The 15,020-nt window shown below is 32.6% G+C and overlaps 1 protein-coding gene across 1 annotated transcript in view; it reads left to right on the top strand.

Moving 5' to 3' along the window:
* The window catches only part of LOC106458954 (erbin-like), a 36,280-nt gene that overhangs the window by 3,450 nt on the left and 17,810 nt on the right, over positions 1–15,020 (top strand). The window contains exons 2-6 of the mRNA XM_022385324.1: positions 2,477–2,659; positions 11,029–11,146; positions 11,476–11,554; positions 14,224–14,313; positions 14,786–14,906. Of these exons, the coding sequence (XP_022241032.1) occupies positions 2,489–2,659; positions 11,029–11,146; positions 11,476–11,554; positions 14,224–14,313; positions 14,786–14,906 (579 nt within the window). The 5' untranslated portion in view covers positions 2,477–2,488. The remainder of the gene's footprint in view (positions 1–2,476; positions 2,660–11,028; positions 11,147–11,475; positions 11,555–14,223; positions 14,314–14,785; positions 14,907–15,020) is intronic.

Raw genomic sequence — 15,020 nt, 5'->3', positions numbered from 1 at the left:
TGTAACGTTTTATTATTTCTTAATATTAGTAGTACGTTTAAGTACATGCTGCATCGTATATCTTATTATATTATCTATATTTAGTAAAATTAACTACAAATAGATACAGTTTTTAGGAGAGAAGTTGATTCACGATTGTTAGGGTTAAGAGCTATTGAGTGGCGAGTGCAAGGTCTTTATATGGATTAGGCTTAGCACTTTGAACTGAAAGAGTTTGCGATCTTTTACATCTTTTGCATTTAAATTAGTAATTTTAAGTTCAATAATTTAGCATAATTTTATATTTAGTTCATAATAATAATATGATTCAGTATTTAGAATGATAAACTTGTGTGATTTGTACGTAATACTACTAGTACCAGTACCACACAAGAATTTTATATTTTTCCTTCTTACTATCTTTACTTTGTAGTAAGACCCACACTTCTGTTGTTGTTGCTTTAGAATTAAAACAGTCTAACTGATATACATAAATTCTATTCTGATATTTTGCAAGTGGTTTAAAATTCAGTGTACAAGTGACAATAATAAAACCCATACTAAACACATTCGTCTCAGAATAATACAGAGAAGCTATGACATTCTCACATTTGGGGTCTCAATACACTGAAGAGCTTAAGTTTCGAATTCCAACATAAATTTTGCGTATAATGAGAGGAATGTGACCAGAACTAATCTTTTAAGTGCTGTAAAGTAAGTTTATTTGTAATTTATGGTGTCTGTATCATTTGGTAATCTTTTCTAACAGGATGTATCAAGTAACTAGGGTCAGGTGGTGTTATTCAAACCACCTGTACTGTAAACTATTACATACATTTGCTAGTAGTAGCAATTAGTTTTTTTGTTAAGTGAAACAACTTACAAGGACATATGTTGAAATAAACTTGTTTGAAAGTTCAAAGAAATGCTATTCAAGTACAGAAAAGCTTTCTTACTATCATATCTACAGTAATGTTGAAATGTGCCTGCGCTGGACTGAACGAGAGTGACCACCAACAGGCATGATAGTTTACGGCAAATGTACAGAGTTCACGCTGCTAACCTCACGATTTATTCAGCACAATAAACAAAAGTATGGCTGCAATGAAACATAAACTTGAAATAAAAATACATTTATGAAACAAAATTAAAATGTTTTTTTATTTACATATATAAACATGAAATCCTAGTTAAAAATAAAAATACTCATATATTGTTTAGGTTTACTTAAAATATTATTTTCATGTCTTGTATATTACTTGAAACCATAAGGAGAGTACATGATTATTAAAAAAATTAAAAATAGATAAAATTTGCATTTTATGGAGGATAAAAATGTTTGGGATTTTAAAATAATGTACTAAAACATAATAAAGTAATAAGTTCAAATCTGGAACAAATATAAATATCATAATCAGTTCTTTTCCAAGATATTAAAGATCATAATGCAAAAAAAAACTAAATTTATCAAATGTAACAGGCTTTGTGTTTCTTAAACTACATGCATTTATGAAAGTTCTTATGAAGTTTCAAACAGTTTCATCCATTAGTTTTATTGTTGGTATAAAATATAGCAAGACTTGAATTGGCTACTCAGAAAGTTAGTAGCCGGTGGTCATCGGGTTAATTCCCAATATCAAATTCACATCAGAACTTGATATTCACATCTCCGGGCTTTGCATTTGGAAGTTTCTGCTTTTTTTTTTTTTCCTATATTTTGTGACAGAGTGTAATGAATTTAGCCTCTGAAGCTAAGTGGCAGCAGATGATACTCAATTTTCGAGAGCCAAAACACCACAGCATTATATCTAAGAAAGTGGTATAACCGATGGCATTATAATGAGGCAGTACTGTAATCAGAATATTCTAAAAATTAAGAAAATCTTGGTTATGCTTTTTACATTATTCAAAATGTTTAATGGATAGTTTAGTTGATAGTCAAGCCATTAGATAACATTCACTTTAATAAATAAAAGAAATAATTATTTATACTTTTATTTAGTTTTACTGTTATCAGCTTCATATAACTGCTTATATAGGAAAAGCAGTTTACTGTATATATAATTGAGGCATAAATTTTACATGAAAAAAGTTGATGCAGGTTTTAGTCTGTCCATTTGTTTATTTGTAGAATTTTTGAAAAGAAGTATAGTTGAAAAATACAAAACTGTTTACAGTAATGTTATACGAGTTCTGTAATTCAGAATATTTTATCCAGTAACACTTATGGTGTGCCACTTTTTTTGTTTGTAAAGAGTTCATAACATTGCAGCTTAAAAAAGTTTGAAACTGTTAGGGAGAATATGTGCATTATCTGTGTCAGAAAATGCTTTTACAGAATTCTGGGTAATTACAGATTTGATTTCATTACTTGCAATCATGAATGTAATATGAAAAATTACTAGCCATATCTATTTAACAAATACTATAGATACATAAACCACACTTAAAATTATTGATAGAATATTTCCTTCTACCTATATTTTCTCTCCTGTAGAAGTAGTGTGTAATGTCTCCAGTGTTCAGGCACTGTCCATGTTTTCGGTCAGAGACTGATGACATTCAAGTGCTGGAGTACAGCCATTGTAGTCTAAATGATGTTCCCAATGAAGTATTTGCCTATGAAAGAACACTTGAAGAACTGTTTCTTGATGCCAACCAAATAAAGGATTTACCAAGGGTAAGCCAAAAAGATCTAATACAAGCACTTGAAGACACTAATCATTCCTCAGAATAATGCAATAAAACATTTTATTCATAATTTTCATTTTTATAGTTTGCATTATATAACCAAGTGTTGCATTGTGAAAATAGCACTTTTTGAAATTAATCACATGTACACACACACATACTAGAGCTAGGTGATTGGTGGTATTTGCTAATCGATTAATTAATGCATTTGATGATTTATTACATTTGATTGCTTGGAATTGTTCCAAACCCCCTCTCTAAACAAGCAAAACAAAAGGGGAGGGGCTACACTAGTTTCGTATCTTTGTGAACCACTGCATTATTCTAACATAGTATTAATCTTCCTATTTTTAACTGGTTATTTCAAGTAATTTTCAAATTACCACTCATTTCATATCATAACTATCTTCTAGAGGTCATCATTTCTTCTTTTTTGCTGAAAAACATATTTCAGCACAAATTGTTTTTAAAGATGATCTTGAAATATCCTACTTGGCAAATGAATGGCTAATGTTGACTAGAAATGACAATGTGGTCACCATTTGGTTTTAAAATATGCAGTAATCCCCCAAAGATCTTGTGTAAAGAAAATTCAGTTCTGACCCACTGCCCCAGGTCTGCATTTGTTTGTATGGCATTAAATACTATAGTTATACAGTTATAAATTAGAAAGATAACATGACATAAAAAAGGTAAATTTATGCCCTAAAATTTTTTTGTAACCAAAGAATTTGTGGTTGGTGCAACCAGCCAGTTGTCTTCTGTCTAGTTAGTGGATCAATGAGACCCTCAAACCACAAGCCCTCTCTAGGTGACAATGACCAAATGCTAAAAGACTTGAAATAAAAGACAAACAACAACTTATAACCCCCCCCCCCAGTGTAGCTTTGTGTTACCAACTAATAAACATAGTGGTAATATTTTGATTACTTGGACAGTCAAAATAATTGAACATAGTAATAAACAGGAACCTTAATTTCTGATATATCTTACCTCCACTCACAAAATGATTTTTCTCTATTAGTACTGTCCTCTATCAGCACAAATTTTCAATGCTCGCCAGTAGCCTTCCACCTCCCGCTTCTCATTTCCACATGTAAATGATTATGCAGCAGCTCTCTACTAGTTGGAGCACAACACAGCACCCTCTCCAAATTTGCACTCATTAATCACTTCTCAATTGGCAGTAGAACAGTACAGAAGTGTTTGTTTTTTCTCACATGTTTGTCAACTTTTTCTTTATAATACAGACTTTTCTTTAATATTTATTTACTTTTTCATGTTTGGAATTGTGAAAGGTTGCTTTTCAAACTTCTCTTTTTTTTTTTTTTTGCTTCAAGGTTGGAATTGTCACTACACACTTCCAGTTTCAGGTAGTTACAACTACCACAGCTGTTATTGATGCTCTTTATAAAGAAACATAGGCTTCTGGATTATTGGAAAATTGACTTATTGATTGGAACCCCAATTTTTAGAAAATACATGACCAGGGACAGGTTTCTCCTCCTTCTAAGGTCTTTAAACTTTGATGACCACAATCATCCATCTGAGAATGATTGAATTTGGAAACTTAGAGAAGTGTTTGCTATGATAACTTCAAGATTCAGCAAATTATTTTACCCATTCCGTAAGCCAGTGATTGATGAATTTCTAGTTTTCTTTAAATGTATGCTTGTTTTCAAGCAGTAAATACCATCAAAATGCCATCAATTTGGAATAAAACTTTTTGTTTTTTGCTGTTGTGAAACTGGAATTGTCTTAGATACCATTGTGTATACAGGTACTGACACTGACATCCCTAGAAATGACTCTCTTGGAGTCTCTGGTGCTGTGATGAAGAAGCTAATGGCAAAGTATATGGGAAAAGGGCATTTATTATACACTGATAATTGATATTCATCACCAGATTTAAGTATTTTCATGCAGGCACAAAAAACTGGAACATGTGAACAGTGAGAAAAAACCACGGCCCTTGGGGATCGACTTTGGTCGAGTGTTAGTATGCTTCATACATCTGAAAATCATGCTTATGCATTTCTTAGATCTTCATTCCCCTAACTTCTCAATGTCCATGTTTGGGGGCATTTAATGATGGTCCACTCATGAGATAAAGTCATGAGATCTTTATTTCCAAAGGTTGCATCTGCTCTACTGGGCTCACAATCACCACATCAGATTATTAGCAACTCATATTACAGGTCGCATGAATCTGGTCATGGATTGAATATCCCTCCACCTCCTCCAGTGGCTTGCCTTGCTGTCACTCCTACTGAGTACTGCCAGGATTGCCGGCAGCCATCAATATGCCATATTCACGACCTCACCACAGCAAAACAAAGGTAGACAAATGATGTTTTTTCTTCATAGCCCATTGCTCTGCATACTCTTCTTGTATTTTACAAGAACAAAATATGTTTTTAGTAACCTTTATGTTTCAGTGTTTATTGTACACATGAGGATATCATTAAATTCCCTTTGTCGCATCTAATGGGTTAACCCTTCCATGGGTTTTCACTCCTAGATTGTGGATGACAAAGGTCGACATGCCAGATGCCTATCTACACATTCCCATCTCCCAGGCATCTCGGCATTTCCTCCATTTTGTTTATCGGGGGCTCTACCAACTGGCCTGGCTTTGGCTCCTTATGCCTTCTTCCAAGTAGTCAGGTCATTTGCTCAACTGTTTCATGCCAGAGGCCTTTGTTTCCACTATTATATATTATATAGAAGCTGTAGATTCCCTCAGTCAAAACTGTAAGGGATATTACCTGTATGCAATATCCTCCTATTCGTCGTCCTCCATGGGTCCTTTTATTGAATCAGACCACTCTGTGTCGGATGCTCCTGGTGACTCTGTTTTGGCCTGCTCAGTCATGTTTTCTGCCTCTGTGCAGACTTTCATTGTCACCTCCCTTTCCTTTGCCATTGTCTCCCATGTCAACCTCAATCAGGCATGCATCATCTATCCATTCCTGCCGTCCGGCTTCGTGGTTGGCTTTTGTCCGGTCCCTCACCAGACCATTTGGATTTTCCAGGTGTGTTGCTTCATCGATTGCCAATCCTATACATCGTTCCTCCTTGATGGTTTATCAGAGTACATGGTATACTTTCTGCTGCTGGTCACTCTGCCAGATATATCATCATTCACAACTATCCCTACTGCTGTTGACTGCATTTTTCACTTGGCTCTTTGATAGGGGACTGTCAGTTTCCTCAGTTGCCATCTATCGAGCTGCATTGTCTTGAAAGTTCAGATTTACTCAGTTTGCCTCTGTCTTCCAAACTCCCATGTTGTCTTTGTTAATTTGTTAATTTTCCATTTCCCGTTCTCTCCACCCTGTGTTTATCCCGAATTGGAATCTCATTGTTGTCCTTCATGTTCTCACTCATCCTCTATTTGAACCTTTATCTTCATTTTCCCTGTATTACCTTTCCTTAAATCCCTATTCCTTCTATTATTGGCTTGTGGCTGGTGGTGTTTTGAGATCTTTGCTATTGATGCTCACCATGTACTTTTCCACAGTTCCTATGTTTTCCTAGTCCCTGACTACTTGTTTATGCCGAAGACTTCTACTGATAGGGAAGATAATTCCACTTTTTTCTTCCATTTCCCATATTTATGACCATTCAGATTTTGACTACCTCCTGTGTCTAGTCCGGGCCCTCTGATGGTATCTCACTCACACTTCCGTGGTTCCCATAACCATTTGTTTATTCTGTGGAATCCTTCTGTGTCCTGGAGCCTCTTCCCCATTACCCTCACAGGTTAGATTTGTCAATTAATAAATCTGGTGTATTCTTCCCTTTCACCTGAGATGTGTTGCCTTTTTAGGGTCTCATCTTATCAAATCCATCACTTCTCCATGTACCTGGCTGTCCATTTCCACCTTCAATTGGAGGTCATCATGGCTGGTATGTGGACTAATCCTCATGCCTTTGTTTCACATTATTTGCATCATGTGGTCATTTCTTGCTCAGTGGTTTTTTGTTTACTTCCAGTGTTCTGTAGCACTATGCTGTATTAATATATTTATATCTGACAGATTGCTTTTTCCCACATGGCATTCCTCCTTCCTACCACCCTTTGGATGTACATTTCTGGTGTTGGTTTGAGATGGTCCGGTCACAATTAGAATCATGTGTCGATGGCATGATGCCCTTCCTACCGCAGACCTGATGTACAATTTCAGGTACCACCAGGTTTTGGTTGAAGTACTCCGCCATGTCACAACCATATATATGTTGCAGTTTGTCCCTCAGGCTGAGATGTTCCTCCGACCTACCATTCCTGGTGAGTCGGGTGTTGGTAAGTCCAGGTATGTAAGTCCTCACATGTGTTCTGGCTGCTATCCCTCCTCCTACCATGGACTGGATGAAAAATGGTCAATGCCTCCAGGCTTTGGACTAGAGAAGCACCCCAGGTTTGCAGTCCCTCTTCATACTGTCTGCTGGTTGTCATTTACCAGCAGATTTGGTGATGGTTGTAGTTGGATGTAGCCCATGTATTCCAACTTGTGTATGGTCAGGTATCCTCCTCCTACCACAGACTGGAAAAAACATTCCCAATTCCACCTGGTTTGGACCAGAGATGTCATCCCACCAGGTCTTTTCACCTTCCTACTATCTGTTGGATGTCAGTTTGTGGTGGCTCAGGTGTTGGTTGGTTTGAAAATGCATGCAAGTGGAGACAGATTTTGGTACAGAAGCTTGTCTTCACTGCCAATTTCCATTTTGAGGTGATCCTCTGCCTACCATGGAACTGATGTACAATTCCAGGTGTTGGATGAGGTCAAACTACCACCACTGCTGTCTCTCTTGCCCTAGCCACTCAACACCCATTAATAGGCATTATGTATTATGGGATTTCTTCATGTTTTTCCACCTTTTACGTTCACGACACAGTCATGAAAGAGTGAATAGTATACCTTTAACAGCTGTGCAGTCTCCTGCTGAGGTGTAATATTTTCTTTTTGGGTTCCACACATCATGGTCTCTGTTTGGGTGCTTCCTAAAGGGGGATAATTTTTTTCACCAGCCCTCCACCAGTACAATGTGGGATTCTAGCTATTTTGTGAGGAAAGTATCAGAAGGTAACATTTTACTAAACTGAAAATTTATTTCTGATACATACTTACATACTTTCACATTTCCCACCCAGCCTCCCCACTTCCAGTTATATGTGGTGTAGGTCTTGTGACCAATCTTGAAGTGATTAACGAATGCAACTGTGGAGAGGGTGCTGGTTACAATATAAGTTGTGGTCCTATTGGTGGAGAGTTGCTGTATTATTATCTACATGTGGATATGCAGAAGCAGGAGGTGGAAGGCTAGTTGCGAGCATGGAAAATTTGTGCCGATAGAAGGCAGTACTAATCGGGAAAAGCTATCTATCAGAAATACATTTTCAGTGTAGGAAAATGTTACCTTCAATTAAATGATACTTTTTTGTACCAGTCAATTTAATGGTAATAATTGTTAAAATAAATGTAAAAAATATTTGTCATAAATACCATATTTTCAGATTTGTTTTTATGTTTTCAAAATATTTTTTGCATGATATACTGTTAGATTTGTGGGTTAGATGTTGTATATAATCAACTCTCATTTTTGTTATGTTTCTCATCTCTTAAAAATCCTGCTAATTCATATTATTTATCACAAACATTATTTATCAGAATTAATTGGCTGTAATTTTCATGTTGTTTTCTATATATTTTGATAACTACATTATATAAATTAGCTGAGGGTCTCATTAAGGAGGCAAAAATTGTATAAAATATAATGTTAGATAATATTCCCTTTCCATCTTTCTTTTATTATTAAATTCCTAATGATGTCATTAGATGCTAATTGAATACCCTGCTTTGTGGAAAATAATAGACTCATTTAACTGATTAAGATTTGTGCTTTTAAATTTAAAACTAAAAGTCTATAAAAAAAAAGTGGAAATGTGCCCTGTTTCAGGGTGTTTTATCCCCCCTTCTCATGCAAAAAATCCTAAAACAAAATAGCCCACATACACTGTCGGACAGTTTCCATTTACCATACAAAAAATTTAAGTAATCAAGCTATCCAACTCTGGATGATGGGTGCTAACATACACACACATGAAAGATCATCTTTATAATAAGATGGTTATTTTAAAAAATGAGTTCACTTGAATATTAACAAAAACAAAGAGAATGGTCCTTAGCTGATATTTCAGTTCTTGATCTCAAATATATTTTTTGTATAATTAGTTACTGAAAGCTGCTGTTTAAGGAATACTTGGCAAATGTGTGTTCAACTCACCCTACCATGACTACTTTATTTACCTACAGAAGACTTTTTTTCTAAAAAGGATAAATTAAGTTGTATGTTTTTATGAAATACTCTTATTTCTGTTTAACTGTAAAAAAAAGTTTACAAACTATATGCATACTAAAAAATAAACATTTATATTTATATATATATATGTATATAAACACACATATACACACTTATCATCAGTGGTCCAGATAAGATTCTTATCCATAGAAGTATGCTTTTTTTAAATAAAAAATGCATTAGAAGTAAAAACCATGGGTAACAAATGTATGTACTATTCACCAGTACATATGTCATTTACGTATATATATATACGTGTGTATTTGCCAGATTGAAAGAAACAAGCACCTGTGTGTATTGGTAATAAAATAAACACAAATAATAGGATATTATTCTAACTGTAAACTGATCAATGAATCATACAGCAATTTTTAGGACTTGACATAAATTTTCCTACATCAAATCCTACAAGTTGTAGGATTATAATATAATAATAATAATATCTCTTTCATTTGCTCTCCTAAGCAGTACCAAAGAACTGTGATTCAATGAAACTATAGTCTACTACAGAAAGAGTATCATAGCAAACAATAGATTAGGTCTCTCTGTCAATTATGGATTCTTTGTTTTCTTCACTGAAGTTACAAGTATGAGTGAAAAAAAATAAAAATCACAAATGAGTCATACCAACAAAATGTTTACTGTATTAAATTTATGCTGTAATTGCCGTGAGTGGTCATTAATAGGATGTTAATAAAGAGATATGAATAGCAACCTCCTAGTAAACACAACAAAACAGCACCAAAATATCAGGTGTTGGATGATGAAAAAATATACAAGTTTTCAGCATTGAGGAGTAAACTACTTGTTATGTCAATAGCTTATCTGGAGCATTATATCATATTTATATATCATAAAAAATCATTTGAGGTAAGAGAGTATAAAGTAATATTACACTAGTATTGTTTTGTTGCAGAACAAGTGACATAAACCTTGAAAGTTTTATGCTCCATAAACAAATATTTATGATAACCACACCTATTTTAATATTACTATTTATAGTCATTTGCTCTTATAAATAGATGTTATAGTGGTTGTATTTAGTTCTTGAGATTCATCGAATGTCAAAATAAAAAATTTTATAAAAAGGCTGAAATTTCATAAACCTGGATAAGGATATATATATATATATATTCAAAGTTTTAGCCTCTTTATAACAAATTAAGTACAATATTGTAACTTTCACTTTATAGACTTTATTCTTTAGATTTTAGGCAAAAAATTATGTAAGCTTTTTACATTTCATTTTTTACCTTTCTGATTGGTCATCTAACAACAGCATTCATCATAGTATTTTATAAAATATATCTATCTATTTTATTTAATTTGTATCTTTTCTTTTTCTGTTTGAAATAATCTTCTCTTTTGTAAAATGCTATTGCTCTTTAAGAAACTCTAATAATTTATTAAGTTATTTTAGAATGTTTTATGTTCTGTTTTCACAAATTATGAAGACAGTTTTCAACATTAAATCACAATAAAACTGATGATAATTTATTACTGGCACTATACTATGTAATAAAGGACTAGTAAAGAAAAGATTTGTAATATATTATTGTCAATCTTATTGTGGTGTAATGTCGCATAAACTACCAATCATGCTTCATCAGCATAAAGGCATTATATATCGTAATAAAAAATAGTGTGTTTGAACATGTGGAAGCTGTTAAAAATGTCCTTTATTACAATGATGTATTTAGTTATGTCTAAAAACAAAAGAATTATTACAAGTAACCTGGTAACAAAATACATGTGTGCTAACCTCAGATTGTATTGTAAGCCATTTGATTTTTTTTTCTGTACTAAAAATAGGTAATAATTGTAAACTTAGTTATTTTTTTAATATCAAGAAATCCTTAAGATTTGTTTTCAAGGACTTGCAGACGTATATTTCTTTGGTTGCAAAACATGGAATAGATGAATTAGATAATTCTACATTAAAGCAGATTTTATGTTTATGCATTTCTAAACTTTTTTTGTTTTTTATTACAGCCATTGTTTCACTGCCATGGGTTAAGAAAGTTGGTGCTTAGTGACAATGAAATTCAGTCAATACCTCCAGCAATAGCATCACTAATTAACTTGGAGACCCTAGACATCAGCAAAAATGGTGTGCATGCTCTTTTTAATTCCAGAAATCAGAAGAGTCTATTGTTTTAACAATGCATCTACTTATTGTTCAGTTGTTATGCCATTACATACAATTAAACTGTCTTTTTTTCTACTAAAAATCACTTTCTAGAAAAAAATTAATTGTATTTTCAGTTTTTAGGGTATTGTTACAAAGAACTTAAGAACAATTTCAGAGATTATTTATGTTGAAGTTTTTTCAATAAATGTTATTGCTGTTTAAGCAAGAAAATCATTTAGTTGTAAATAATTCAATTATTTTTTGGTTTATGGTATTAAAACAAAATGTATTTAATGTCATTTTTTAAGGGATTCTTGAAATTCCTGATAATATCAAAGGATGTAAGTGCCTTCATGTGATTGAAGCCAGTGTCAACCCTCTTGGAAAGTAAGTTGAATTTTTGTCTCATTGGCTTCAAATTTTCAACTTTATAATTAAATTGTATTTGAAAAAATTTTTCATAGTGAATAGTTTTAGTGGATATTTGACAATATTCTGATTTCTGTGTTGATTGTCTTTGATTCATTGTTTATTGTTAATAGCCTTCTCTGTTCTTCAGTTTTTATTAATGAATTATCAGTTATATATATATATTTTAGCAAAAAAATTAGAAACTTTAAAATTAAAAATTCTAATGGTAACCAAATTACATTTATAAAAATTCAAATTATTTTTACTAATATTCTTATTTCTTTGTGCAGCATGTAATAAATGGTGTATATTCTACAACATTAAACAATATAATATCATGATGCTAAAGAAAAACTAGAAAAAGTATAAAAAAATTGTCTCACCTAACCATATATATGTATTCTTAAGTACTAAGGACATTTTTCCCCCCTGTTATACCAGGATGGTGAGAACATTCCTAGACATTATATCATGTCAAGCATTTTAACTTGAATTTGTGTTTGTTTTATAGTATCAACTCAAGTCAGTAAACAGTGCAATGTTATACTTTGTTGTTATAGTGGTGACTAGAGACTAGTGTTTTTACCGTGTACCCACCCGTCATGACTGTTCTAAATTTACTGCCCAGTTCTTAAAAAAAAGTTATGCAAATTTTAAGTCAAAGTAATATAAACAGAGCTGCAGATAAACTATTATTTTTAAGAGAAAACAGTAAGCAAAAATCAGAAACAAGTAAAAAGGTCACAACACAGAGAGTGAAAATGAAAGTGGAAGCAATTATAGTGATACAGACTCAGATTGAATTCTAGTGGCGGGCCAATGACATTTTACCTTTTCCACTGACAATAATAAACATAGGAGACACAGAATCAATTAAGTAAACAACAAATTTTGAATAGTCCATTTAAAATTTTTTTTGTTAAATGATTACACAGGCCTGCAAATTTAAACTTCATAAAAGTTGTCTTGGTTTTACTAATGGGTTTTCCATGATTCAGCTATGCTGATTTCGAAAATAATATTCACTTTTTTTTCTATCATGTAAGGGTTTTTTTACAAATGTGGAAGAAAAAAAATTACTTAGATGAAATTATAATTTCATTTACCACAATGAACATTTTTTATTATTTGTTTGTTTACAAAAATACAAAAAAACTAAAGAAAAAGGAAGAACATTGATGTCAAATGAATATGGATCCTCATTCATCCTGATTTTTTTAATGAAAAATACATCTTTTAGTCTCAAAATTATGTGTATTGTGATCTTTCTTTTATGTATTGTGTTATGCCTTTTTGTGAAAAATCTGTATGTGATAGAGAAAAATGTATATCATTTTCGGATTAAGCATACATGTACAAATTTCTAGACAATAACACCATTGCAGGCCTGTGTTATCGGCTGATTCACTACATCTAATTGGCTCATAGTTATCGCCATTTTGTAGCACAGCATTCTAGGACAGAAATGCTGCCTATCACTCCTAGGAAACTTTCAAACCTGATGACTGTGTAGTTTGTAATAGTAAATACTGTAAATTATTGTATCAATATAAATATATCTTTCCCAAAGTTTCTATATTTTTGTATAACTAGGTTAACTTGTTGCTGCTGCTCATCATAATTCAAGATATTAGGATGTGGCGATTGTTGCTGTAGAATTATTGTTTCGAGTTAAATAAGAAACTCGCACACTAATCTTAATGGGGAATTATCAAAGTTTTATCTTTGAAATTTATGAGGTAAGCTCCCGCCATTGATTGTGCTAACTTTTCTGATAGTGCAGGTGTACTCAACAGTAATATAATCTCTCAGTGTGTTATAAGAACAGGTGGCTGTAGATGCTGTAACATCCGTACGTAAACATACGTATGTACAACCTAAGTGTCGTCATGTACAAATATTGCCTGCACATCATGGGTATTATGTAATGACAGTCAGCCAGGGAGAACAGTTAAAGATTACTTTGTTTCATTACCAGTATCAATAAGTTAATAATATCCAATCAAAGAAACAGTTGGAGGCTTTATACTTTAATATCAATTTCATGACCACTAAATCAGTGCTCATTACTGATTGGTGAAAAGTTAAAAAAATGGAGAGATGTTTGTTTGAATTTGTTTCAGTACCTCATGCATAGTAGTGAGAATACATACAGTAATCTATACTTTGCAGGCCTATACTGTATTATACACAATGGCTGCAGAAAGCTTTGGGGTGAACATTGTTTTCATCTTTCATTTATAATTATGTCATTTACTGTTTTCTTTTACTTTTCCATCCAAACATTCATAACTTTCTATTATCAACAATTTTAAATATGCTTTTGCTAAAAAAATAAAGACAACATTGCACATGAAGAAAACTTCAACTGTGTGGCAACGTGGTTCATATTGTCTTGTCTTCTGCATGTTAAAAATTGTTGTGTTGATAGTGGTCAGAAATTTTTGGGCACCAGGATACCCGTCCAAATTACCCATTCTGATAAGATTTTTGGTACCTGTTCAAACACTACTAGGCACACAAAACTGATAAATAATGTCATCTATAAAAATATACATTCTCTTCAGCAGTTATGGTCTAAGATGAAGCTGAAAGTTAGTAATTTTTTTATCATTAATAATACAAACTTTTTTTTTACTTTCCAGATTGCCTGAAGGACTGACACAGTTGATTAGCTTAGAAGAGCTCTATTTAAATGACACCTTTTTGGAATATCTTCCTGCTAACTTTGGAAGGTTGGTATATTATTACAGTTGTCCTGCTAACTTTGGAAGATTAGTATATTATTAGAATTATTTAATAACATTTCCATCTTTTCCCATCATTCTAAATAGAGTTGAGAATGTCGTTGGCTTGCCTATCATTCATACGTGTAATTTCGTTTTATTTAATAGAGAATGTAACCAAACACAAGATATAAAAATATAAGGCTGCACATATCAAAACATGACCATATCGATACCATAATAAGGCACATTTGTTTGTAGTGACAAAATAATATTAGTTTTGAATTGCTAGTGTGCACAAGAAGTTAATAAATTCAGTTCAATGTATCATTCTGCTAGTTTAAAATGTTATGATGATTATTTACAAAAAGAAAGTGTGATTTTGAATGTCACATCTGTTCAGAAATTGTGGAATTTGCTTAAGTTTTTATTACGTAGGAAGGAATACTGGATGTTTTTAGATTAGATGGGAATATTTCAGATTATCTAAGATCAGGATACTTGAACTCCGAGAAAACCACCTAAAGATCCTTCCAAAGTCCATGGTACGTTTGACTGAGTTGACAAGACTGGATATTGGGCAAAATGATTTTACTGATGCAGTAAGTAGTGTATTTTTTTTTTTATTGTATTAGTTGAACAATGAAGTTATTATGTAGGTATGTTTCTTAATTTGTAATGATAATGTAAATATGAAGTAGGTGAATGTGATAATT

This window comes from Limulus polyphemus, unplaced genomic scaffold (genome assembly GCF_000517525.1).
Source record: "Limulus polyphemus unplaced genomic scaffold, Limulus_polyphemus-2.1.2 Scaffold537, whole genome shotgun sequence".
Taxonomy (NCBI): Eukaryota; Metazoa; Arthropoda; class Merostomata; order Xiphosura; family Limulidae; genus Limulus; species Limulus polyphemus.
Note: the sequence above shows the minus strand (reverse complement) of the source record. Positions and strands in the feature narration are given on the sequence as shown.